The sequence below is a fragment of the Plecotus auritus genome, assembly GCF_963455305.1.
Source record: "Plecotus auritus genome assembly, chromosome: 2".
Lineage (NCBI taxonomy): Eukaryota > Metazoa > Chordata > Mammalia > Chiroptera > Vespertilionidae > Plecotus > Plecotus auritus.
This window is the reverse complement of record NC_137771.1, coordinates 170,435,654-170,463,644: the sequence shown is the minus strand read 5'-3', so window position 1 is coordinate 170,463,644 and position 27,991 is coordinate 170,435,654. Positions and strand designations below refer to the sequence as shown.

Below are 27,991 nucleotides of genomic sequence, written 5' to 3'. Positions count from 1 at the left end.
CCCCTCCACCTCATGACCACAGCCTTGGCAACACGGGCCTGGGGCCGGCTGGAGCTGGCCTTTCTTCCCCGCCCTGAAAGACACTAAAGGCCCTTGACAAATCTTCTCCCAGGTTGCCCAGTCCTGGTTAAGACCGTGTGGGTGATAAAGAGGAAAATGAGGGAGGGCGGTCCCGCCAGGCTGTGGCTCCCTGGTGATCGGTGCCCTGAGGTTGGGCGAATGCCCCTGCTCTGCTCTCTCCTGCTGCGGCCATGGTGTGGGGGCCACCGCTGGTGGGCAGGAAACCCTAACAGTTTAAACAAATAGGGCACAACTGGCCTAGGGAACTAGCGCGTCAGAGCCCAGAGAACACAGTGGGCAGGCTCCCTTAGAGAGGGGATCTGTGGAGACAGGTTGTCTACTGCGGAACAGAGAACTGGGAAGTTAAGATGTAACAGGAAGGGTTCAGGCTGGAGCTGGAGCAGAGCTCCCACGTCCGAGAGCCATTCGGTGCTTTGTCCTAGAGCCCTCCCTGGGGCTCTGTAGTTAACAAGACCAGAGGCAGCCGCGGGCCAAAGGCATGCCACCCCTCCAGCAGCTGGCACCTTGTGTGCATGCTCCGGACAGCTCTTGTCTTGTATGGCTCAGAGGCCTGCGGTCAAGGTTTTCCTGATGATCCTCCTGGCAGCTCCTGGGAGGAGAGAGATGAGGCTGCACGTGGAGAGGCCGTGGAGTAGGAGGAGCCTGGCTTGGGAGCCAGGATCCCTGACACCACTGTTAACTGGGTGGGTAAATCACTCTGCTTCCCTGGGCCACCCTGTCCTCGGAGCCTGGGGTTGTCGAGAATGTTAAATAGGAAAGTTTGTCAAGCAGGCAGCAGGGCTCATTATTACCAAGCACAGGTCACAGCCCCTCCTCGGGGCACTCGTGGGAGAGGCAGACACAGGCAGAGCCCTGGTGGCAGGGGTTTAGCAGCCTCTCCTCCCCGCCCCACCCACTGAAGGCACTGAGGCGAGGGTGCGGCTGGTTGGTTTCATGGTGAATTGATGCACTTGTTTAATGGGAGGCCGGGGTCTCTGTGCCTTCTCCCAGGAGACAGCAGCTGAGGCCGGTCCTCTCTGTGTCTCTCCCGGACACACAGATGAGGGCATCCGAGAACGATGGGTTGGCTCCACAGTGTTCTGGCCAGTGATCCCTCTCTATCTGGTTACAGAGAATGCAGGGTCTCTGAAGGTCCTCTTTGGCACCCCAGAGTTTGTGGCACCTGAAGTGATCAACTATGAGCCCATTGGCTACGCAACGGACATGTGGAGCATCGGGGTCATCTGCTACATCCTGTGAGTCTTGGGTATAGGGAGTGCCACAGGAGGGTCCACAGGCTGCCCTGATGTTCAGGGGCCAGGGTGGCTCATAATGGCGAGCCTGCCCCAGAGTCAGGGGGGTGGCAGGCTCCCATCTTACCCCCTGGCCTGCCCTTCTTGCGCTCCCAGGAGGTCAGCCGCCCACTTCACTCCCATGGGCGCATCTAGCTCCACACCCCAGGACTGGCCTTCTGGGCCCCTCACCATCCCTGATGCTGGCCAGCCTGGGGCCTCTGGGTAGGAGGGTAGGAATGTGGCTGGTACCATGTAATTTACCTTCACTTGTGTAGGTGGGTGTGGAGAAAAGGAGGGAGGGAGCCCAGGTGTGCATCTCCTGTGGGCATCATCATTGTCTGCAGAGGACAGCACCCCATCCTCGCTGCAGTGGTGTGGACCAGCGCTTCACAAACAGTAACATGCGTGAACCACCTGAGACAGTTTAGGTTGCAGGGTCTGGTTCAGAAGGCCTGGGGTACCTGGGAATCCACATTTCCAGGAGGGATCAGGTTGCCAGTAGTGCTGGTCCAAGGATCGAGCTCTGAGTACCAAGCTCTAGGTGGGATTATAGCTACACCTGGGGGGATAGTAACTGGGAGGGGCACTAGGACTGGGGCGTGGACAGCCACATGGGAGTGTTCACAGTGAACACATCCGTGTAACCTATACCCATATTGTAAACCAAACACTCTGTCTTGGTGGGATCTTGCTGGTTTAATCTCTGAAGCCCGGCCACAGACAGCCATTGGCCTCCGAGGCAGCCCGTGAGCTTGTGTGGCAGCACACAGCTATAGGATGGTTACCCAGAAGGTGTAGATGTGCATGCATTCATTTTGTGAAAAAATAGATTTTGTTCTTAAAGCAAAAGGAAAAATTAAGCATTTTCATAGTAAATATGAGGAGGACCTCTCAGAATGCTTCCTTGGACCCCTGGGGTCCCCAGTGTGAGCAATGGCTGTGGGTGACCCTGCTGCACAGCCAGGCCCAGGAACCACCGTCACACAAGCTTTACCAAACGTGGAGTGATTTTTTGTGCAGAGTGGCTTTTCCACAGGCTCAGGAGTTTTACTGTCACTGTGGCCTGTTAGGACAGCCTCCTTCAGCATCACAGCCTCCCTGTATCACAGATTCTGTACCCCAGGGTCATCTTCCCCCCTCCTCGCTGTCACACCCACCACCATGGCTTCCCCCAGAGCAGCAGAGAAGGCCCAGCCAGGAGTGCATTTCCCTGCCTCTCCCTATTCCAGACCTCTCCAAGAAAAAGGGGGCTGATGACTAAAGAAAACTGCACCTGATTCTGGAGGCCTGGCTCCTCGGTAAATAAGGAAGCAGGGCAGTGGGCCTAGCTTACCCCTTCTGGGGCTGCCCCGGCTGGATGGTGCTCACACTGTCCTGGGCCTGGCTTGGTCCCTGAGTCCCTCTACAGCCACGAGAGACGTGCCTGACTGTCTCCCTGGCTTTCCCACACGAGCCGAGATCATCTGCAGCCACGGATTTCACAGGGCTCTCGTTTAATCCTCAGGACAAACCAGGGTGAGGGTCATGGCAGGGCTCCGACCTTCATTTGGCATTGAGATGACCAGGGCCAAAGACTCCCACGTGGCTGTCCACTCCCCACAGTCCTAGTGACCCAAGACTGACACCTTTCCCAGGATATAGGACTTTTAAGTACTAAAGCGAGGACAGTCCTGGGCCAACTAGGGCCTTTGGTCTCCCTGCTGGTCAGGAACAGAGCAGTGACTAAACTGCTCAGTACATGTTCACAGTGACACATCTGTGTAACCCACACCCAGATCATGAACCAAACACTCCCGGGGCCCTCCTAGTGCCCTCCCAGTTACTATCCCCGTGGGTGTAGCTATAATCCTCATGTCTAAGGTCATGCGTTAGTTCTGCCTATTCTTGAACTTCATATAAATGAAATCACACAGAAAGACATGTCTGGCTTCTTTTGCTCAACACTGACTGTGAGACCCATTCACATTATTGTGTGGAGTTGTAGCCACTCATTCTCGGTGCTGTGCAGTGTCCACTGTGGAGCATCATCCCACTTGTGTGTCTATTCTATGTTGATGGGCTTTTGAGTAGATTCCAGTTGGGGTGTTGCAAGGGTTTGGATACATGTGTGTTAGTGAATATATTTATGCATTTCCATTGGACGTATATAATCCACAACTGGCATCACAAGATCATAAGGGCACTTTATTTTAAAATGAAAATCCTTTTAGGTGGAGGAACATAGTAATTGGGATAATAGGTTATATTGTTTACTAGATTGTTTTTAAAGCAAAGACCAAGAAGTAAGGCAGAGCTTTTGAAATGGGGAGAAAATGATTCTGATGAATGGGCCACCAGCCTGAAGTTGTTTGTGAAGCGGGTGGGTGGTGGAGAGGGAAGAGAGGTGTGTGTGGAGGGGCTCTCAGCAGAGCACATGGTGCCAAAACAACTGTTGGGACCAGCCAGATTGCTTCCTCACAGGCCTGCTGTGCAGAAACCTGGAGCCGTGGCTGGAGCACCCAAAAGAGCTCTCTGGTGCCCCTGCTGCACAGCCAGGTTTAGGAGCCACAGTTACAGAAGCTTTCCCAAGAGGGGAGTGAATTTTTGTGCACCCCGTCCCTCTCTTTGGAGCTTGGTTGTCTGTCTAACAGTTCCTGTCGAGGCCACCTTCTGCATGTGTACCAGAAAACCTCCTCCCCACCCCCTCCATCTCCTTTCTGAGGCCAGGGAGAGATGGGGAGGCCAGGGAGTTGGGGGACAGGTGATAACATTTATTATTTAACACATGCCTGTGAGTGCCTCTTAAGCAACCAGTGTTGCCTGCTGTCTTTGTAGATTGCTCTGACTTTGTCGGAGGGACTCCTCAAGCCCCAGGAGAGGTCAAGGCAGAGCCGGTCCTGGTGCTGGACATCTGGCCCACTGCCTCCGGGCTTTTCCAGGCAGAGTAGAGATGCAGCAGGCAGGGCTATGGGTCCCCTCACCTCTCATCCCTGTTCGGAAGAGAGACAGTGGATTTTGTGAATCTCCTAGAGACTCTTCTCATGTTAGAAAAACCTGCTTGATTTCTGGCAGGAAAAAGAGGACGTGGTGCTCTAGGCCACACTTCAATGTGGAAGAAATTCTAAGCCCCACCTTTTTTCTAAGACCTTCCTCTCCTACCTCCCTGTCCTCCATTTCCCGAGCACTTGGTGTTCCCTCACTACCTGCAGGGACACCGAACCCCTCTCTGTGCCCAGCCCTCACCCCTGCTCCAGCATTCCTTCTCTTTCCCTTCCCTCAAACCAAGGGAAAGAGCAGTTACTGCTCTGCTTTCTCCTCCCAACCATCTTCCTGACTTGGTCAATGAGAGACTTCCCATTTCTGCTCATTTGTTGAGCACCCGCCATGAGAGAGAGCCAGAGTCAACCACATCAGAGTCTAACTTCTGGGGACAGCAGGCGGTGGGCTGGGGCAAAGCATCAGGTACGTACTTAGAATTGGGTTTGAATGCAGGGCTCTTCAGAGGGATCCAATGGCCCCACCCAGGGCAGCCCTCCTCTCTACTGATGAGCCAGACACCTCTCTGAGTCCAGCTCCTCGGGTACCCTATGCTCACACCAGGCCCAGCCACCACCTGCAGGTTCTTGGGTGGTGTTTAGCATGACTAAATATCAGCTCTCTGCTTCCTAGGCCATGCACAATATGATTCCCAGCTCTTCCTGTGGGACCTGCCCACCCTCTCAGTTCTCTCACCACACTTCAGTATTTGAAGGCTAAAGTGGGATCGAAGGCGAACTCTTCCTAAGCAATCAGTAGTTCTGCTAGCAGATGTGTGGTCTCCTTAGCTGGCCGTTCTTGCAGCCAGCCGGTCATCTGATGCTTAAAAAACACCATGGGGAAAGTGTAGTCCAAGAAGCACTTCTCTTCATTAGAGAAAGGGTTCACCTTTCTCCTGCCATTCTGCCCTGTGAGCAGAACAGACCATGAGTTAGATTCCCTGGGCAGAGTCTTGCTGCAGTGAGGTATTAAGAAATTAGAACATCCTGCAGTACTGACCATTGGGACTCATCAGCACAAAGACTAACATTTGACCATTAAAAATGAACATGAAGACTCTGTACTCACTGGTGAAAGACCATTTCAAGTGAGGAAAAGAGCATCCAAGAACTTGCCCACACTGATAACAATTTTGTGAAACCCAGATGAATCCTTTGGTTAAGTTGGGGAGGAAAAAAATTTTCCTCTGCCCTTTTAGGTACAGTAGTGGGGCCTGCAAATCAAACTGACAAAAGACAGATTAACAGGAGGAAAAAAAACAGATTTGACTATGTACATATGCATAAGAGATAAATAAATGTGACTCAAGGAGGCATTTAGAATCTGAAGCTTATATACTACTAGAGGCCCATTGCACAAAGATTCGTGCAATAGGCCTTCCTTCCCCTGGCTTCCGACACCCGTTTTCCTCTGGCACCCGGGACCCAGGCCTTCCGCCTTTGCTCCAGCCAGAGTCTGCCGCCTTTGCTGCAGACTCTGGCCAGAGTCTGCCATCTTTGTCTTTGCTGCAGACTCCGGCCAGAGTCTTCTGTCTTCGCTGCAGACTCTGACCAGAGTCTGCCTTCTTCATCTTTGCTGCTGACTCGGGCTGGAGTCTGCCGTCTTTGTCTTCGCTGCGGCCGGAGTGCTGCTCCTATAGATCCCTTCACCCCCCGCCCTCCCTCTCATAGCAGGCATCCTTCCCCGCCCAGCCGCTCTGCGGCTGGGTGGCGGGGCTGCCACCATCTTTGTCCTTCTAATTTGCATATTCCCTCCTGATTGGCTGGTGGCTGTTACAGAGGTACAGTCAATTTGCATCTTTCTCTTTTATTAGTGTAGATTTTAACAAAGAGTGATAAATTGAAGAGAAGTCATTAGAGCAGAGAAGAGGGTCTTGGGGCGTCTGGAGGGGTTAAGTTGTTAGAAGATCCTAAGAAAGGTATGGTCAATAAGGATTGTTTAGCAAGTTTGTTATGCATATAAGTCTCCTCCTCTACAAATGGAAATTTATATCACCTTAACAAAGAGAAATGTATGTCCTGCTTTTAGACAAAAAGGGAGAGGACAGAGAGCTAATTGTCTTCAGTTTAAGACAATCCTTATGCCATATTTGGGATCAATTAAAAACTAGGCAAGAGTAGGAAGAGAGATGAGTGGTTGAGTTTTAATGCTAAGATTATTCTGTTTGTTATTGGGTTAATTTTTTAATCAAAGGATGCTTGATCCTTATGTGAATCCTGGCAATAAAGTAAAAGTTCAAAGAAAGTTTTAATAAGTCTGTAAAATCCCACCACCCAGAAACAGCATTGCTAAAATTAGAACACTCTCTTTGTTATCATGCTCTGCACAAATTCCAAGTTTTATTTTGAGACATACTCTTTAAGGGGAGATGCTGGGGGAGCTCAGTCAGGCGAGAAGCCAGCTGGGGCTCAGGGATATTTCAGATGGATGGGCTGCCAGGGGGAGGAGCGCCAGAGGCCAGAGGTGAGGAGGCTCTCCCTGGCTGTGAACACTACAGAGATTAAGGCCTGTCTTTGCAGGATTACAGTTCCTAATTAGGAAAGGAGGTTTACAGAAAGGGGCCTTTCAGCATTCCACAGCTGGGTTGTTTGCTTTTTCTGCAATCTTTTGGAGGGCTGAAGGACTTTCCCCCCTCTCTGTTTCAAATGGAAAATGTCAAAACAGAAGGAAGCAGGTGGCTGACAAGCAAGAGTTGGGCTGCTTCTTGGTGGGCCTAACTTAGGTCTGCTAAAGAACAAAACTTCAGCAGAGTGAATGTGAAGGTGGAATTGACTTTATTGAACGATTCATAAATCAGGCAACATCCCATCTAGTAAACAGAGAGATGCTCCCAGCGGCAGTACGAAATGGAAGGGTTTCATAGGCAGGAGTCATAGCAAAAGAAAAGAAAGGATTATTTCAGGCCCACTCCTCTTCTTTGGGGAGGGAAGAGGGGTGGGAAGGGACCAGCAGGGTTTTCTTGTGCAGATTACCTCCCTAGGGCTAACTGGGGAGTTTCAGATGGACTGTTTAAAGATTACATTTCTGTAAGAGGTTGAAGTTACAATTAAATCTTGGTCTGATGTTGTGAGAGCAAATGACTCCATCTTGGGCCTGTTATTCCTTTTTTTAACAGGTCACATGGGATAGCAGGGATGGAAAAGCTGGGAGCGCTGGGAAGTCTGGGCCAGCACCCTTGGTGTATAAAAGGGGAAACTGGGGCCCAAGCAGGAAGGCAGTGGCATGTAACGGTGTAGACTCGGGGACCGATAAACTCCCCCCCTTCCCCCACTGGATGTGACAGAGAAGGATGATCTCCATGCATTCTTAAAACATAAATCAGAGACTAAGACACTTTAATGCCATCTATAAAAATCTGTTATTCTAAAACACAAGTCTATTGATTAGGGTGAGATAATTCACATTACCAAAGCTTTCTTCTCCTCACAAAAGGTCATACCAGAGGGTTTCTTCCATGGCAAGGTTTTCTCACAGTATTTCAGTGGGGTTTGTTTAACAAAACTTCATTTTCAGGTACAGGTATATTTCATAGGCTGCGGGCCTTGAATGCCAAAACAGCTCCAGAAGGGTTTGTGTGATTGTTTATGACGATGGGCTCCTAAGGATTTGGGAGACTGAATTTAGTGAAGCCTTAACTTGGGAAGTTGATAGCAGGAATGCCCCAGATTCATCTCATGGGGTTCAGGAGGGGTCAGGGCAGGACCAGCTACCTAATTTGTGGGGCCCAGTATGAAATTTAAAGGTGGGCTGAGTTGTCCAAACACTAAGAATCTCCAGATAACAGTAGCAGAATATTAAACCAAGGGGGGCGGGCATCAAAGGGTGGGGCCCTGTGCAACGTTGAGGCTGGCCCTAGATCAGGGTGAATGGGGAGTGGATGCATGGTGTGACAATGAAGTCCTCAGAGGTGAGAGGTGAGGTCAGTAAGCCATAAAGCTGTTCTACTTTGAGATTTTACCATCCGAATTTTAACCCCGGAGTAAGCTATGGGTAAATGAGTCATTCCTGAGATCACAGACTGGGGAGGCAGTGGGATGAACTGTATACAGAAGAAGGGTAATATCTGTGGTCCTGGGCCCAGAACTTCCTGTAGATCCGGCCTCGTGCAGGTCCCTGCACTACCATTTACTTCATGTTCATGGAAAGGTTTGTATAAAGCTGCAGGTAAGAGTCAGGCTCTAGAGACAGATGCTGTCACCAAACCCAAGTTCCTGTGCCCGATGCTTCAAATGGCAAAACTCAAAACGTCAGAGTTTGGAGTAAGGAAAGGTTTATTGATCGAGAAGGCGGCAACGGAGAAGGTGGGAGACTTAGCAATGCCTCAAAACCATCTTGCTCGGTGGACTAGGTTAAGGGTTTTTAAGGAGCTTGGGGGAACACGTGTGTGGAAGCGCTGGTGGGGCAGGTTTCGATGTAAGACCTTGGAACTCGGCCGTTTATGGTAAGGGCTTCTTCACTGCATCTCCTGGACAGCGGGCCCTTTGCTCTGAAAGGGTGTGGCTTTCAGGTTCCGGTGATGTCCCAGTCCTTTGGTTCCGTGTGTGACTGGTGGGCGGGGGAGACTGTGGGTCCAGGCCCAGCTGGAGGTCGAAGTTTTGTTCTCTGCGCATGCTTCAGCTTCGTGACATTGGGGTTTTGGTCTGTTGCCTCTGAAAAGTAACTCATATCTTGTTAAACAGGATAGGACTATTTTGAACTGGTTCTGCGTTTGCAACACCTGGGTTCAAATCTCACTGGCTGTGAATCCTTGGGCAAGTTACTTACCCCACCCCCCATACCTCAGTTTCCTCATCTGTTAAACTAATGAGTTACCTGCACTACAGGGTGATGTTAAGGTTGAATGAGTTCACCTCTTTGTCCAGTGCCTGGCACATACTCTAGTGAGTATTTGCTGCCGTGACGGTGATGATGGAGAAGGGGAAGGAGGGAGGGAAAAGTAGAGGCGGTGACCACCCTGTGGTTAAGTAGGTTCACAGAGTGCTTAGGGGAATGTCCAAGGTCACCCAGGGAATACGGCATGCCCTCCACTGTGGTGGCGCCTCTATGGAAGCTTTCTGGTTTGGCCTAAGTGCCTCAGGGCACTGAGTATAGATGGGTCACTAAGCCCACATTGCTGATTCCATGTCCACCATCCATCTGTCCACACATCCTTGCTGAGCACCATGTGTGCTGGGCCCTCTGGGTGCTGACGGGAGCAGGACTGGCTGGTACAGTAATGGGTGCTGTCTACCATGTGACCATCGTGGGAGGGGCAGGAGCACAGGGACCTTGCAGAGGTTTTGTGGAGGAAGTTCTAGCCTGGGCCTGGGGGAGAATAGAAGACAGGGAGGAGGTGTTCTGCTGTGTACTGTATAAACGGAAGTAAATTCCTTCGGCCTCAGCCTCACAAGCAGAAAGTGTCCAGACACCCCAAAATACAGTGAGCACTGAGAAGAGGCGGGGCCACTAAAGCCTGGGGAGCCACATCCCCTCTTATTTCCCCAGGTGGGAGGAGAGGCAGGCACAAGGGCATTTGGGGGTGCAGGGCTTTGCCAGCCCTCACCTTTGACCTCAGCACTCATTTGGGAAGCTCATCTCACCCTATCCCCCTTGCCCCCTCCCCCCACCCCCCAGTTCACCTGCTCTCCTGCTCTTCTCCCAGGGTCAGTGGACTTTCCCCCTTCATGGGTGACAACGATAACGAAACCTTGGCCAACGTTACCTCAGCCACCTGGGACTTCGACGACGAGGCCTTCGATGAAATCTCCGATGATGCCAAGGATTTTATCAGCAACTTGCTGAAGAAGGATATGAAGTAATGAGTTGAGATTTCCATCTTTTCAACTTCCCCAGGCCCTGGGCTGGTGTCTGGAGGCAGGGATTTCCTGTGCCTGTCGTGGGTCCCTCCTCACCTGGGAGGGAGGGTGGGCATTGTGCATGTGGGGGATGGGGAGGGAAGGGTCTTCCTAGGCCCCTGCTCCCCTGTGCCAGACCCTCCACTCGGCTTTAAGAGCACTGAGACCTCACTTAGCCAGGGGTCGCAGGGAGGGTGGCTGCTTGTGCATGAAGAGTGACGGCCCCTTTTATTTTCCCTGTCCGGTCCTGGTCCGGGGAAGCCCTGCTGGAACCTCGGCCCTCTTCAGGGTTGCACAGCGTGTCCTGACTGTACCTCCAGACCATTCTGGTTTGGTGGTTTTTAATATCTAAATTGTTTAGGAACTCTCTGCCTGAATATGGCCAGGCACCTCTTCCACTGCCCAAAGTTACGCTGTGATCCCAGACCACGGGGCTCAGCCTTCTCCCAGCTCCATCTCTGTCCCCATAACAGTGCAGACTCTGAGGTTCCCCACCTCCACCTTCTAGGGCTGCCTGGGGCTGCCGAGTGGTCTGTGGGTGAATCTATAAAACACTTGTGGAAAGGGGGCCGGTGAGGTGTGTGCAGTTGCATAGGAAGAGGCAGTGAGGAAAGGTCAGACATACAAGGCACTCAGTATTGCATTCAAAGACTCGAGGTTGAAGTTGCCGAGAAGGTGAGGTTGGAGGAGGCCTTGGGTGTAGCAGACAGAATTCATCGATGAGGACTCACCTGGTGAGGGCAACCAGCTAAACCAAGTCGGGAAGGTGAGAGGGGCTCTGTGTGTGCGTGTGTGTGTGTGTGTGTGTGTGTGTGTGTGTGTGTGTGTGTGGAGAGCTGGCTCACCCCAGGTGAAGGGAATAGTGGGGGTTCCGTTGAGAGCAACTGGCCAGTTGGGCTCCCCACACCCTCTGGCCAGAGGAGGCAGGGCTGAGGAGCTGCCTTTGGCAGTAAGAAGCAGTTACAAACTTGGCCAGTTGGGCTCCCCACCCCCTCTGTAAACAGGTGACCAGAGGACGCAGGGCTGAGGAGCTGCCTTCGGCAGTAAGAAGCAGTTACAAACTTGGCCCAAGAAGGGTACTGTTGAAATAGGTGGTGTGACAGAGGATGAGAAAGGGAGGGGCAGCCCACCTCCAGGGCAGGCAGGAGGTTCTGCAATCTCAGGTGCCTGCCTGACTGGGATTCCCCCAGAGCAAGTGGGTGGCCTTACTCCCTCCTTCTCCCCCCCCTCCCCCTCCCCTCCCCCCCCCCGCCCCGCCCCGCCCCAAGCCCTGCCTGGGACAGGAGAGTGCGGTTGCTAAAGGGGCAGCGTTGGAGGGTCTCTTTTCAGCGACCTCAGGGCCGACCTCTCCAGAGGCTGCGCTCCACACTCCTTGGCAGTGAGGTCTTCACGCTTTTCTGTCCGGCCTTTGTAAGCGTAGGCACGCCCTGAGGAGAAGCTGCATGTTGGGAGGGCCTAGAATCCCTTCGGTGTGTGGGCGGGGTCCGCACTCCCAAGGGGTCCCAGGGAGATGCACACCTCTTTCCCAATAACTGGTCCAAGGACGGCTTCACTTGCTGAGGATTTGGTAAAGGAGGTGTTATGTATATACTTTATTTTCTCGTCTGACCTTGAATTAATTCAGTGAGCTGTGTTGGCCCCTCTATGCTCATAAAATGCCCTCATCTAAGCACTGATTTCACATAGACCAAGACACTAGATTCTCATAAACTCTCAAACTTAGCACGTCTCTTCAACCAGAAGTCTTCATCTAGCAGCACTTTTTAAAATGTTTTCCTGTTATAAAAGTAATACATGCAAATTATAGAAAATTTGAATATAAGAAAATTAAGGTAATTCATAGTCCCCTTATCTAAAAATCAGTACACTTTGCTATACTTAGCACATTTACTTACAGTATACTCATTTTTCTACGTATGTTAACATTTGGTTCTTTGGGCGTTATTAGTCCTGTTCCAATTAAGGTGATGGCCCTGAAATATTTCTAGATTCCCAGAGCTTTCAGAAAGAATAAACGAGTTTCAGTGTGGTTCTAAGGTTGTCATAATGCATAGATTGTATGTAGGACATAACTCTTTGAGTTTTAACAGGAAAAACCTGATACTCAACCTCAACATGAGACATGAGAGTTTAGGGATTCTCAGAGATTTGGGCCTAATCTCTGAGGCAGAGAGGTGGGAGGATTAGGCCTCCATAGCCCCCAGCTCCCATGTGACCAGCAGACTGACCCCACTCTACAATGTGGTGTCTGCCATTCCCAGACACACCTGCCCTCCCGCACTTGCCCTTCCCGGACCCAAGAACAGGTCATGAGACTCCAGTTGCTTAATAGATGGTTAGGCCTTCTTTACTCTGACCTATTCTGCATCCAGTCTGTAACCCAGACCAAGAGAGGGAAAAGGCCAGCAGCACAGTGACCGGGTCATGGTTGACGGACTAGGAGCAGATGCCCTGGGCTCTGTCCTGTGTGACTGGGGACAGGCGCCCTCCCATTTCTGATCTCACAGCTGTCTCTGAGTCCCCTCGTGCTTAGAAATCTTCTGATCTCTGCCTCTATCAGAAACCGCCTGGACTGCACCCAGTGCCTTCAGCATCCGTGGCTAATGAAGGACACCAAGACCATGGAGGCCAAGAAACTCTCCAAGGACCGGATGAAGAAGTACATGGCCAGAAGGAAATGGCAGGTAATGAGATGCTCACCCTGGACTTGAATGTTGCTTCTCCTATTTGCTTTTTCAAGACATCCTCATTCCCAACTGCCCCGGCCTCACTCCAAAAATGTTTAAATCTTTTTCTGAAATAGTCTGGGACCAAGACTGGCATTTTGTGTCTTCAGGGCTAGGGATAAGCACCTTTAGGACCATTTGGCAACCATAGAAAATGTGGTCTCCTTAAAGGCAGTGTGATGGTCTAACACAGTGGTCGGCAAATCGCAGCTCGCGAGCCACATGCGGCTCTTTGGCCCCTTGAGTGTGGCTCTCCCACAAAATACCACAGCCTGGGCAAGTCTGTTTTGAAGAAGTGGCATTAGAAGAAGTTTAAGTTTAAAAAATTTGGCTCTCAAAAGAAATATCAATCGTTGTACTATTGATATTTGGCTCTGTTGACTAACGAGTTTGCCGACAAACTGGTCTAAAATTTCTTTGCGATTAAGGGGGAGAGCACATGACCTACAAAGAGAGACCTGGCCCCACCCTCCAGGAATATAGTATGTTACTTGCTACGTGTCTTTAGACAAGTGACTTACCCTTGTGGTGCCTTTGTTTTCTCATCTGTAAAGTGGGGATAATAGTGGTACCAATGTCACAGCCCTGTTATGAGAATTATATGATACTAGAGGCCCCATGCATGAAATTCGTGGGGCCCCTCAGCCTGGCCTGCGCCCTCTTGCAGTCTGGGAGTCCTCGGGGGATGTCCGACTCCCCGTACAGGCCTATGTCAGCAGTCGGACATCCATAGCGGAGGCGGGAGAGGCTTCTGCCACTGCCGCTGCACTCACCAGCCCTGAGCCCGGCTCAGGGCTTCTGGCTAAGCGGCGCTCCCGCTGGGGGAGCGCACTGACCACCCGGGGGCAGCTCCTGTGTTGAGCGTCTTTCCCCTGGTGGTCAGTGTGTGTCATAGTGACCAGTGTTTCCACCGTTCAGTCGATTTTCATATTAGTCTTTTACTCTATAGGATAATCGTCATCTGGCCTTCAGCACAGTGCCTGCTACATAGCACGTGTTCAAAATGACACCAGCAGCTCATATGTGTGGAAGGCTGGCTCTGTGCTAGAGAACATTCAGAGCACTTTCTATGCATCAAGTCTTTTAATCCTTGATTAATGTTATCCCCACTTTTCAAACAAACCGAGGCAGAGAAAGGTTAGGAAAGTCGCCCAGGATCACTTAGCTAGTCAGTGGGAAAGGCAGGATCCAAACCCAGAGCCTGGCTCCAAAGCACACCGTCTTAACAACAACACAAAATTGCCTTCGATTTTAGCAGATGGATGAAACGATATCCGAAACCACAGAGAACTCATCATCATCTACTGTATTGTTTTACTCTCACTGTTAGTGTGATCAAATTCCCGGGCTACGGGAGGGTGCAGGGGTTCTATACTCAAGGAACGTATAGTGTAGTGGAGGGACCGAAGCAAATAGACATAAAAGGACGTAACACCCAGCAAGAATTATAAACTACCGGTATAGCTCTCCATACCATATATGTGAGTGCGGACAGGAGAAGGGAGCCAGCCGCGCCAGGCTTGGATGTGGCTGTGAGGAAGTGTTGCCCGGGTGGGAGCACAGAGGGGGTGGGTGACAGCACAGACAGAGGAGAAAGGCAGAGGCTGAACCTCCTGGGTTACGCTGACCTGAAAGGAGCCGGCTGTTCGCTGGGAAGTCAGGGGGCTGGGCATTTAGACCTGCCTGTGGCAGAGAAAAAGGAACCATTGTTTTAGGGGCAACTGGGACACTGGGTATCTGCTACACAGGATGACTTTACAGTTCCCTCAGAAGCCACACTCCCCACAAAGGCAGGGAGAAGGAGCAGAGGCAGGGGAGGGGCTTCAGGTGGTTGGTACCAGGGACTATGAGCCATGCTCCCCACAGCGGGAGTCAGTTCTTGATCCCCACGCCCACCCCACCCCCACCCAGTGTGAAGGGTTAGGTGGACCTGGCCGCCCTCAAGTGCCAGGCAAGTTGAAAACTGTGCTGCTCACCTTACCCTCTGGTGCCATTAGCATCCAGTGAAATCGGAGTAGCACATATTCTTACAAACAAAACACAGCAAGATGGGGGCCACCAAAATCAAAGGTTGACTTTATTAATGGTCCTGTGGCCAACAGATTTCAAAGAAATAGTGGGATTTCCGGGGCAGGCAGGGGCTGGGTGGGGTGGGGCAGTCCTCAGCGGTGGCACTGGGCTCTGCCTGCTCTCTGGGGGCAGGAGCATCTGCTGTTGACACACCCCGGGACAGGCATGGAGAAGAGATAAGCAAATGAGAGAGGAAGCAAATGGAATTTTTTAGTCAAAGGGGTCAGGGAACCATTAATTTGTGCTGGTATTTTAATCACTTAATTTTTTTTCTTGTTGTTTACACTGTTATTAGTCAGAGGGTTTTCTGGAAGTGAGGGGCAGAAATTCTGGGAGAAAAGGGCAGAATTCAGAGAAGGAATTTTAAAGTCATATTTTAATATGGGTGGCAGCCTTTGGAAATGATTTTTCCACAGCCACAGTGGTTAGGCTTCACAGAAGTAGACCACACAATCCCTTTTGACCCGTCTTGTCCCTGAAGCATAATTTCACTGGTGACAGTTCAGCTCCATCTGACCATCTTATGTTACACTGCTCTCTTAGGAAAACGTTTTCTGCATGTTTTTATGTTAATTTTCACCTGAGGATATTTTTCCATTGATTTTTAGAGAGAGTAGAAGGGAAGGGGAGAGACACAGAGAGAGAAACATCGACATGAGAGAGACACATTGATTGGTTGCCTCCCACACGGGCCCCAACGGGGGCCTGGGATCGAGCCTGCAACTGAGGTACGTGCCCTTGACCAGAATCAAACCTGGGACCCTTCAGTCTGTGGGCCGACACTCTACCCACTGAGCCAAACAGGCCAGGGCAATGTTTCCCACATTTTGAACTCCAGGCACCAGCACCTTAGCTGTCCTGGAATAGGTTCCCCGTCAGAACAGTGAGGTTCTGTGTGGCGGAGCAGAGTGGGGTGGAGTGAAACAGTGGGGTGGGCTGTGGTGGAGGGAAAGGGCAGGCCCAGAACTCTCTGCACATGCCCAAAAGAAAGTTCCTTGTTTTCATTCTCATGTGGTATTCATGAGAGGCCCAGGAGGAAGGAAGCAACATGGAAACAAATCCCTATACACTAGGCAATATAGAGATGGCTAATCATATTATTGATCTTAGAATAAAATTATTATGAAAGAAGGTATGTTCTTCCAATTATACCAGAAAGAGTAGAGCCTTGAGGTGGGCAAGTCGAACAGGATAACAGGGCTTTTGCATGCAAAACTAGAAGCAAAGGACTAGGAATTTGGAGGCCCATGGACAACCATCTTTACTTTCTGGGAACCACGAAGACCCCAGCAGCATGGACCAGAGGGCCATAGGGAGGAAAGCTTAGGGCACAGTATAGCACTGAGTACGCTTGACGGTCACATTTGGATATCATGCACTTCTCAGGAAATTCTGATCTTGGGGCTGTTGGTGTATAAAGGGTGTCTGACCGCTGGTTGGCTCCTAGGTAACTAGCTTGCCCATTTGCCAGGGACTGCCTCAGCTTTAGCATTGACAGACCCTTATCCTGGAAAGCCCTCCGTCCTGGGCACGTGGGGGCTCCCAGGGGAGGGGAGCTGCTGCCTCAGAGAGGCCAGCACAGACTATGCCTGCGTGCAGCACAGGACCCAGCCTGGCCATTGCCCTCGAACAAGAAAAAGGCTCCCTCCAAACAAGGATGGAGTTTAGGGAATTGAAACGTGCTGCCTTGATGTTCCAAAAATTTCCAAAGTTCTTGATTAAGTAAAACAGCAACCAATTTTCAACTCAAAGGCATATACAAATATAGTTCTTTTCCAGTTCTGACAAATAACTTCCTTACCAATATTTTAAATATAAGTTTTTAATTGATGTTAGAGAGAGAGGGAGGGAGGATAGAGAGATAGAAACATCGTGGAGAGAGAAACATTGATCAGCTGCCTCCTGCATGGCCCCTACTGGGGATTGAGCCCACAACCGGGGCATGTGCCCTGACCAGGAATTGAACCTCTTGGTTCATTGGTCGAATGCTCAACCACTGAGCCACACTGGCCTGGCCTATTTTTTCCCCCCATAAATGCGTTTCCAAAGATTGAATTCTGGCATAGATTATTTTAATTTTTTTCCCTTAGCTAGTCAGTGGGAAAGGCAGGATTCAAACCCAGAGCCTGGCTCCAAAGCACACCGTCTTAACAACAACACAAAATTGCCTTCGATTTTAGCATACATTTCTCCCTGTTTTAGAAATTATATGCTATATCACTCCAACTAATGGAAAATTTCCCCCTGTTATGGTCTATTTGCTAATGTGAATTTGCTGCCTCCTTGGAAATATCATAACTCCTTTGTTTGCCTTGTTCTGGTAACTTTGTATTAGTCATGTTGTTAATAGATGAGGAAAGACTTCATTATTCCACACCATGGAAGTGAAGACCATCCTGGTGTTTCGAATTACGGAGCCCAAGGACTTGGGGGCGGGGGGTGTTTTCCCTGCTACATATTCTCGAACATGAATCCTAGTCTTCTGAGGAAGAGTACAGCTACAGGGAGATTTGAATCTTCTGGTTCAAGGACATGAGGCCCAGAGAAGGGAACAAACTTGCGGAAGGTCACATAGTAATCAGTGGTTCAAGCACTAACCAGTCCCTTATTGGGAATGAACTCTGCATTTAGAGACTCCTGGCCAGGGCAAACCTCTCTGCATTGGATAAAGGACACAGGGACAGGAGAAGGAAGGGCAGACTCTGAGAATTTGGCTGAGTAGGAAGCAGCTTGGCCTGATGTTGACTCTATATGGATGGCTGCCTGTCTCTCACACATTCCTGAGGTCAGAGTTGGGTCTCTCAACACTCTCGCCAGCACATCAAACAGATCAATGTAGCAGCCTCCTCCAGAAGAGCACACGAGATTGCCAAATGGTCTCGTTCTCTGCAGGGCCACAGTGCCTCTGCACAGAGCTGTTCCTCCATCATCGTCTCTCACCTGCTTCCCCCCCATCACCTCCACCCGGGGCTTCCTGGGTTCTGTTCAGAGTGACCCAGTTTCACCACAGTGACAGAGGGCCAGAAGCATGCCCACACCAACAGTGATGTATTTGAGAGGGTGGATGGGCAGAGGACAGAGCAAGATGGAATGTCTGTCCAAAGTGCATGAAAACAGTCTGCAATACCAATGGCATGTGACAACAGAAAGTGATCATGGCCATAGCCACAGGCCACTGCTTAAACCACACACACACACACACACACACACACACACACACACACACACTTTTCTATATGATTCCTTAGTGGCCTGAAATTCTTTACTTTGGAAATAATCTTTTTACTGAAGCATACTGGCTTTCCAGCTAGTCCAGAGTTGTGAGGCTTTGCTGAAATACCTGAATGTATGACGGTAACTTGAGGGAAGTGGCTTTGGCACAGTTTGAGGTCCAGTGGGTGAGTGGGAGCCCTTTGCCGGTGTCCTCCGTCTCTCAGCAGCCAGTCTGCACCAACATCTGCTCTCTGGATGCACAGCATCTGGGCGCCTGAAAAGATGCTTTGGGCGGAAGCAGTTGGTTACACTTTAGTGTCTTATGTTAGTTTTTCCATTGACTTTAGAAAAGGAGTAAGAAACTTTAATTAAAGGTAAGAAACATAGATGCATTGTATGTTTTTGGGGACCTCTTTTACCTAAATCCTATGCTTGGTAGAATTTTCACACTGCAAAGAATTTTTCATCTCAAGTTCTGGCTTCCTTTTCAGCAGAAATTCTGTCCACTCCCAAGGTGCCTCGACACAGAAAAGCAAAGCGCCATTGCTTTGCATCTCTCTGGTGTGCTTTTAGATGCCTGGGTGTACACCAGGGAAAAGCACCCTTCCCCCCAGAACTTCACTCTGCATTCATAGACTTGTGCTGGGCCATCCAGACTGTTTCCCAAAATCTCTTTAAGTATCTGAATCAGCCACAGAGCTAAATGAGACCTGGGAGTCTTGTCCAACTTATGCAGAGAAGGAAGCCAGCCCAGAGAGGTTAAATGACTCACACAAGGTCAATAGTGTGCTGCTTTCCCACTTGCATGAGGACCTGTGGGATCTGTAGTAACGATCCTCTTGACCAATTGCAATCCTGTCACTGGCATTGTTTTACGAGAAACAGCCCCGCTGCGCCCCGTCAGCAATAAGTCTTTGGAGCTGTCTCAGCCTGCAGTTGCTTTATATAAACTCTCCCTTTTATGGGAGTTGAAGCACAGTATGAAAAGGGTTTTTGTCTCATGTTGACCTTGTTTAGTCACATTAACGCACACATTGGTTCCAGGCCCCATTCCATTCTCCGAACATCTTCTGACACACTGATAGTGCTGAGCAGAGCAAGGTCGGGCTCACTTCTCTGGCAGGACCTCGGCATTCTGGAGACTCTCGTTCCACGGACGGCTGCCTCTGCTGGGCTGGGCTCTCCTCCCTGAGCCCCACTGCCCGGCGGGACCCAGGGGCGCCGCCCGAGTCCAACCCCAGTGTCTGCTTTCCAGAAAACGGGCAATGCTGTGAGAGCCATTGGAAGACTGTCCTCTATGGCAATGATCTCAGGGCTCAGTGGCAGGAAGTCCTCAACAGGATCACCAACCAGCCCTCTCAACGCAGAAAAACTAGAATCAGAAGGTAAGGAGCTCCAGGAGGGTGTCCTCCTCCCAGGTGGTGAGGAAGGAAGGGCTTGGGGGGTTAAGGGGCATTTTGAGGAGTTTATTTGGGGGGTAGGCTGTTTTTTGGAAATATAATCTACAAGGATTAAATTCAGAACTATTTTTAGGTTTCTCTAACAATAGTTACTAAGCCTAATTACTCTTCAATTGTTTTAACTTAGGTTTAACTATTTTCTGAAAGCAAGTTATTATTTGTCTAATAGAACTAGATAACCTCCACTCTTCTCTGTTTTACATAAGACTTAGCAAAGATTTATTCAAAGCTTCCATTTTTCTCATTACAAAAGCACTACTTATATATTGATAAGCAAATATAAAGCTTCAATCACATGTAGTAGTTTACTTTTTCAAAATATCCTGTTTTTATTATTTTTAAAACATATTTTTATTGATTTCAGAGAGGAAGGGAGCAGGAGAGAGAGATAGAAATATCAATGATGAGAGAGAATCATTGATTGGCTGCCTCTTGCATGTCCCCCACTAGGGATCGAGCCCGAAACCTGGGCATGTGCCTTGACAGGGAATTGAACCATGACCTCCTGGCTCATAGGTTGATGTTCAACCACTGAGCCATGCCGGTCAGGCAAAAATATTCTGATTTTAGTCTTTGTTTTTCTTTGAAAGAAAAAATTAACTCATATAGTCCATACTCACTTGGCATTTTTCAAATATTGAAACGTGATTGGAAGGGCTGCTCCTGGAGATCAGCGGGGTTAGTTACTTGCCCTTGGAGATGTTGCCCCATCCATCTCCTCAGTGAATGCCTCTGCCTCTTCCTGCATCAGATGCATGCAGGGGCTGGCCCTTATCTTCTTGAGGTGCCTTGCTTGGCCAGAGACACCCTTCCACCCCTGCTGCCTGGTGCCATTGGTACCCAAAGGTGAGAAGCACAAAGGCAGTGTCATAGGCCAGGCCGCCTGCTGGGCTGCCTGATGTAGCCAAAGACAGAGTCCCTCTTGATCCACTCCTGCCACTCCCAGATGACCCACAACCAGCCTAGAGGGGAGGGAGAGGACGCAGGAGCCCCTCCAAGTTCTAGCTTTTCCCTGGAACAGTTGCAATCCCGGTCTGCTCTCATGCACCGGGGAGCAGTATACGTGAGGAGAATAGACCTGGCAAGTGGAAGAGGCTCGAGGACCTGGCTCCTCCCTTCTTAGGAGCAGGGAAGGCCTGCTCTGCAGGGAGACCAGGAAGGCTGGTGTGGCTCTGTCCTTCTTAGACACCCCCAACTGAATCTTGAAACAGCTTGAAATACAGCCAGAACTCCTTTTTGAAGATTCTTTCTTCTTTCAATGTGTCAGAGTAAGGGAAGGGGGAGTCCAAACATTTCCCCAGTTTAGTCACAGTTTTCTCTTCTGCCAAAACCACGTGGCAGCTGGCCAACCTATCCTCAGGAGAAAGGTGTGCTGATGATTCAGTCCTCTTAGCTGCATTATTTGCTAAATTGGAGCTACTTTTAAAATTTTTTTAAAAGTCAGCTTTTTTAAACTAAGGGAGAGGAAAGAAGAAGGAGTGAAGGGGTGACCATGTCCTCTCCCCATCTTCTAGGAGATGTCGCCCAAGCTTTCCTGGAGGCTGTTGCTGAGGAAAAGCCCCATGTAAAACCCTATTTCTCTAAGACCATTCGTGATTTAGAAGTGGTGGAGGGAAGTGCTGCTAGATTTGACTGCAAGATTGAAGGTAAGTTGTAGCTGTGACTACAAAAGGGGTTTGGGTGGCTGCTGGGCCCCTACTGTGTGCCCTCGGCATGATGCCAGTTCTGGGAGCCATTAGGTAAGCCAGGTTCTGAGGGAAACTGGGTCGGGAGGAGCTGGCCCAAGGCCCCCACTCCACCCTGAAGGTTAGTGCCATCAGTGACTTACCCAGGGGCACATCTGATATTTCACTTACTTCCGTCAGCCACTAGACCCACCCAAGTTAAAGTGGTTTGTCATGGATGATAGTATGTGACCATGGAGCCTGCTTAATGAAATGAAGTTTCAAGTCCTGGGAACATGTGCCCCTGAGAGGCTCTCAGGAGGAGGCTGGCCCGGAGCACGGGATGTGGAGTCAGCAGCTCTGCTGTGAGGCCTGGGCAGTGATCTGACTCTCTGAGCCTCAGGCCCTCACCTGTAAGATGATGTCTGATGTCCTGAGTGGCACTGGGGATTCTTAGATGACATATGTAAAAAGAGAAACCTTTTAAGTCCTTTAAGGATGTGATGGAGTCAAGGGAAAAGTTGTGGGACTGATAAGAGCAGAGAGCATGCAGTGTGACTTCAAACCGAGGGAAGCTGGGATCCAGGCACCAGTGCTGTCTTCCCCATGCGTTGCTGCTGGTGGAACAAGGTGGCCATAGAATCGTGAGCTGTTTGAGCTCAAGGGGCCTTAAGGGAACTTAGCATAGCACACGAGAAATTAGCAATGGTGGTGACACAAAGCATTTCAGTTTCTACAGACTGCAACATTCTAGAAAGATAAAGGGCAAGATAAGATTGGCCTCAAGCTGGTGCCTGTTGTGTGCCAACCAGAGTGGAGGGTTATCTTCCATGTCAGGCTAACCAAACAAGGCACAGGTGTTCATTAAGCAACTTGCTCAAGACCTCACAGCCAAGGACAGCAGTCAGAACAAAGCATGCCTCCCACTTTGTAAGGTTCTCCAGCAATATGGCCACATAATGCCTTTTGGGTAAAGTAACCCAAAGTTAGGAACAAAAACCACAATTTTTCACCTGTGTCATTATAGTATCAAAATGCCTTGTAAGTGCCTTGCCCACCATAATCTTTCTTTTCATTCAATTTTTAAAATGTGATGTGCTGCCTTTGCTAGTGTGGAAAGGCTCAGGTTGGGGTTCTGCTGAAAGCTCTGGGGCCACTGCCTGTGACTCACCATCACCATTGTCTTTGGGTCTTCTGAAGTTCTTTCCATTTTTCTTTTTCTTTTCTTTTTATGTACACTGAGTGGCCAGATTATGATGATCTCTGAACAGATAATAATCTGGCCTCTCAGTATATATATATTAGAGACTTGGTGCATGAATTCGTGCATGGGTGGGGGCCGGCCAGCCTGGCCAGGGGGAGGGGACATGGGCGGTTGGCCGGCCTGCTGGTCCAACTCCTGGTGGAGGGGACAATTTGCATATTAGCCTTTTATTATATAGGATATACACTGAGTGGCCAGATTATTATGCGTTCAGAGATCATAATAATCTGGCCACTCAGTGTATATACTAGAGGCCCGATGCACGAAATTTGTACAAGGGCCTTGGCCCCAGCCCCCACCCACTGCAGCTTTGTCCAGGAGGAAGGACTTATGGAAGGATGTCCAGTCTAATTAGCATATCACGCTTTTATTATTATAGATTTTTATTGATTTCAGAGAGGAAGGGAGAGGGAGAGAGAGATAGAAACATCAATGACGAGAGAGAATCATTGATCGGCTGCCTCTTACATGCCCCCCACTGGGGATCGAGCCCGCAACCAGGGCATGTGCCATGACCGGGAATCGAACTGTGGCCTCCTGGTTCATAGGTTGACACTCAACCACTGAGTCACACCGGCAGGACTCCTTTTTCCATTTCAAAAATATTATTAGAACATAATGACTGTCATCTTTGAACTTTTCTGTTTGGAATTATTTCTTTGGTATTTGCATAACTTTGACTGGAGCACTGAGGGGAAATTAAAGCATATGGATGCTGTTTTAATTGAAATAAAATTCTACTTGAATGTTAGAATTCTTAAGTTCTAATATAGAATTTTTATTCTGGTTGGGGTTACAATTTTTTTTCTATAAAAGTACTTCTTCAAATTTTAAGAACAAGAAGAGGTAATGGTGGGGGGACTTATTCATACTCTCAACAATAAAGATTTAAAAAATAATTTAAGAACAAGTCAGAATTATAATATACTGGGTGTGGCAAAAGTAGATTTACAGTTGCATGTGAAATGCAGTTTATTCTTGTATCATTATTTATTAATTATTGTATTATTTTCCATATGAACAACCACAACTGTAAACCTATTTTTGCTCCATCCTATATTTTAAAGGCATAATGTGTATATATATATATATATATATATATTTAATGTTGGACTTTGCGGAAACATGGTTAATTCATAAAATGAGGCTAATCAATGTGGTCCATTTCCAGTTATCTAGAGGCAGATTATGCGTTTGGATCAGACTAAGACAAATACTGCTTTCTTTTCCTTAGCAGTATTGCTAGCTCCTCTAATTTGCGTTTTATGAAGCTGTTATCAGCTTTGAGTTGTAACTTACACACCAGATAGTTTACCCGTATTAAGTGTACAATTCAGTTGTTTTAGTGAATTTATGGAATTGTGCAATCACCACCATAGTCCAATTTTAGAGCCTTTCCATCACCCCCAAAAGGCCCCTTGTGCCCATTTGTTCTGAATCTTCATTTTTATTAAATGTATTTAAGTTAAACTTTTATACAAGATGAAAACTTTTCATTTCATCCCAGAAGATAACTGGCTCTGGGCATGTCGCTGGAGGTGGGCCGGTGTTCCAGGTAGCTCTCTGCGTCTGTGTAGAGGTGTGTGTGGCGGGGGGGAGGGGAGGACGGGGCGGGCAGGTCCACATGGATGGGAAAGGGGATGACTGTGAAAAACCTCACGCAGGGTTTCATATATTAGTATTTACAATACAGTTCGGTTCAAATGTCAATATCCAAGCAGCTGCTAAAAGGCAACGTCGTTTTTTTCCATTACTGCATTAGTAGCTTGAGAGTTCCTTGCATGAACTGATACGAAATTTTGAATGACAGTTTTTGCTACCTGTGTTCCCTCCCTGTGATGCAGGATACCCAGACCCTGAAGTCGTCTGGTTCAAAGACGACCAGTCCATCAGGGAGTCCCGCCACTTCCAGATAGACTACGATGAGGATGGGAACTGCTCTTTAATCATTAGTGATGTGTGCGGGGATGATGATGCCAAGTACACCTGCAAGGCTGTCAACAGTCTCGGAGAAGCCACCTGCACAGCGGAACTCATTGTGGAAACCATGGAGGAAGGAGAAGGAGAAGGGGAAGAGGAAGAAGAGGAAGAGGAAGAGTGAAACAAAACCAGAGAGAAGCAGTTTCTAGGTCTTAGTACAAAAACTATTTCTCTAAAGCTCAAAAACCCAAGATAGTAAAAGCACCTAGTGTGATAGATTACCTAGTTAGGTCATTTTAGGGTCAGTTCTTAGCAACAACAGTTCATACCTAGCAGTGTTATTGATGGGCATTAATATCAGTTAGCAGGCACCTTAAGATACTATACAGCTAGATTTCATTTTGGGAAATCACCAGTAACTTGGCCGACCAGTTGATTTTAAAGATAAAGTAACCAAAAGAAGTATTTTTCTGGGCAAAGTCACAAATTTGAAACACTCATGAAAAATAAGGCCCCGCTGTCCCAGGTCAGCCCAGAGGCCCCTGGAGGCGAAGGTCTCTCTCCCAGCAACTAACTCCAGAGAACTGGGTCTTCTCCAGGCTACAGCCCTTCAGTCTGAAAGCATTTGAGCCATTTTAACTTACGAGGCACATTTTATTCCAAACTATACTGTAGACATTCAGACTTTCCATTCCCCTGTTCTGCCTGCCTGTTTTTCTGGATCTGAGCTTGCCATGAGTTTAAGCACTAAGGACATTAATTACACTTAGGTTCTGAAGACAGGTCCCCTGCTCACAGAAGGCTGGCTTCCTTAGGAAAATAAAACCTCCTTTCTTCTAAAATCAGTTAGGAAATCTAAATTTATCCCCTCTTTGCAGGTATCTAGCAGCTTCAGACATTTTTATAAGAACTCATGGGGAAAAATATCCTTGCTAATGTGCTTTTCTTCTGAAAGCAGGATTCATATTTGTGCTGTTATAGACTATCAGCTCTGCATGTGTGGTAAAGATTTTTGTGTTTGTATGAAAACCAATTTGCTGAAAAGTTAGTCTTAGTTATTTATTGGCCACTATGAAACATTTCAGATGATGAAGAGCTGTAGAACTCTACATACTTTGGAGTCTCCTTCAGCATAGTCTGAGTTTGACACACCTTCATTCTAAACACCCTCAGAGAACTCTACCTACCCTTGTAGATTCCACTATGGGTTTTTGTGTGTTTTTTTTTCTTGAATGTGCATCAATCATGCCTTGCCCCCAACCTCAAAATATATTCTCAGATCCAATAAATGCATCAGACTTGCATCTTTAGGAATTTTTAACTTTCTTTCACTACATTGGCACTTAAATTTTTCTTTATAAACTTTTTGAAGGTCTTAAACAAAGACCATAAACTGATATGCCTAATACATTTCCTCTGTGTGTGTGTGTGCGCGTGTAACATTCCAAATGCTTTATTCTTGTCCACTGTTTGCAAAGTGCAGTGATTTAATATTTCAAGGGACTTTTTAATCGTTCCTCAAGAATTGATCTTAAATTACTTCAGTGCAATCCTACACAGTATCAACATTAGAATTTTGCTATTACTTAGTCTTACGTTATCTTCCATTCTATCTTATCTGCTTTTTGCTGCTAATTTCAAATTGCCAGTATTTTCCTTTTTGCTTTTTAAACAGTTATAATATTTTTCATAATAGCCACACTATTGCCACAGTTTATTATAACCAAGGGTTTTTAATTTGATTTAGAGCATTCAGAGCTTGTCTTCATCACTTTGTGTTTATAATCTTTGTGTGTGTATGTGTGTGTGTGTGTGTATTGTATTTGTGTGTGCATGTGTGGTGTGTACGTTTGTTTACAGGTTTTTGATGCCTTTTTGACATTGTGTTAATGTTCTCCCAGTTTATTATGCCATCAGAATGGCAAATGAGAACACTACAACTGTAGTTAGCTCACAATTTTTAAATAAAGGATACCACAATGCATACTTTTTGTTCAGTCTCTGCAGCCTTCTCTTTCTTCCCATGCCACCAGTTGTAGACTACCCAGCTAGACCTTGGAAACGGAAAACAGATGCTGTGCTGCATAAATGGCAATTCTGGTTGCGTTTCACTAAGGAGCAGGGTGACTCAGTTCTTGTAAATACTAGGTAGCCTAATTTGCACACTTAGTTCAGAATTTCTCTCGAGCATCAGTTTGGTTCAGTTACACTTCCAATATCTATAGTGTCCTCATAGTACTAAAATCTACATGGCATTTCCAGAATGTGGCAAAATCATCCTCATCTTTAATATTATTTACCAGGACTTGGTTTGCATTTGTAACTTCGATGCAACACATTATTAGCTGCCAAGTGCCATCTTTCCATGTCTTGATATTAAAGCATTTGTTTCCAGGATACTGTCCTCTTGTTTTATTAGGAAGTCTGTTATCAGGTATCAGATGGTGACTTCCCCATGTCTGGAGGTCCAAACAATATTGTCAATATTCTAGAAGAAATCAAGACATGCCATTAAATGTAGTACTAGATAATTCTATGATCCCACATGGTCTGGAAAGAAACAATCCATTCATCCAGTTAATATTTTTTTTCCATTTTTAAGGCAACCACAATCTATAAATATTCCTAGTGAGAAAATTATTATTCTTAAAGAAAAGCACTTTTTATTCCTTGCTGGTGAAAAATGTATCATGTATATTCTGTACTATGAAGAAATCACAAATACACTTTCTTCCATTCCATTTTCATCCCAAACATATAAAGAATAATCCACAGATTGTTCCTTACATTGCAGAGCTTCATATCAAATGGTATTTCTATGTATAACTAAAAAGACATGCTGACTGTTGTCAGCTCGAACTTATACAAAGTCTCTTTTTCTCAAAATTTTTGAGTTTTACTTTTCACATTGTACCAGCTTTTTATAAATCTCTTCAGTGAGTATCCAAAATATGAAGGATAATTAAATTCTAAAGAAACTCAACTCTCCTCTTTTCAAGAAAACACAAGTAATACTACTTTCCTTACCCCTTGGGAACGCTTTCTCTGTATTTTAAGAGGGAGGCTAATGTCTGTGGCAGTCATTACTGAGGCTCTTTGCCCGGCACAGTTAGGACTGCACTCCTGCTCCTAGCTCACTGGGGCCCTGTGACTAGTCCTGGTCAGTGAGCTGTGAGCAGAAGTGATGTGTATCGCCATGGGCCAGAGCATGTGTGTCCTGGTACAGAACTCTCCACAATGACTGCCAACATGTGAGATGTGGCTGCTTTACCCACCTGGCTCCTCAGGCAACCCCAAACAGGTACAGAACACAAACAAAAAGTAAACCTTTATCCTTATAAATCACAAAGAATCTGGGATTCTTCATGGCTGCAGCAGAATCTAGACTATGCTGTTATAAGATCATTCACTGTATCCCAGGTCTGTTCTGACCAATATGGTAACCATGAATCACAAGTAGCCATTTAATT

The 27,991-nt window shown here is 47.9% G+C and overlaps 1 protein-coding gene across 1 annotated transcript in view; it reads left to right on the top strand.

The window, feature by feature from the left end:
• MYLK (myosin light chain kinase) overlaps positions 1 to 26,914 on the top strand; it is a 187,886-nt gene extending 160,972 nt beyond the window's left edge. The window contains exons 27-32 of the mRNA XM_080658291.1: positions 1,193 to 1,316; positions 10,012 to 10,164; positions 12,765 to 12,888; positions 19,469 to 19,598; positions 21,188 to 21,319; positions 24,446 to 26,914. Coding sequence (XP_080514417.1) covers positions 1,193 to 1,316; positions 10,012 to 10,164; positions 12,765 to 12,888; positions 19,469 to 19,598; positions 21,188 to 21,319; positions 24,446 to 24,702 — 920 coding nt within the window. The 3' untranslated portion in view covers positions 24,703 to 26,914. The remainder of the gene's footprint in view (positions 1 to 1,192; positions 1,317 to 10,011; positions 10,165 to 12,764; positions 12,889 to 19,468; positions 19,599 to 21,187; positions 21,320 to 24,445) is intronic.
• The last annotated feature ends 1,077 nt before the right edge of the window (positions 26,915 to 27,991 follow it).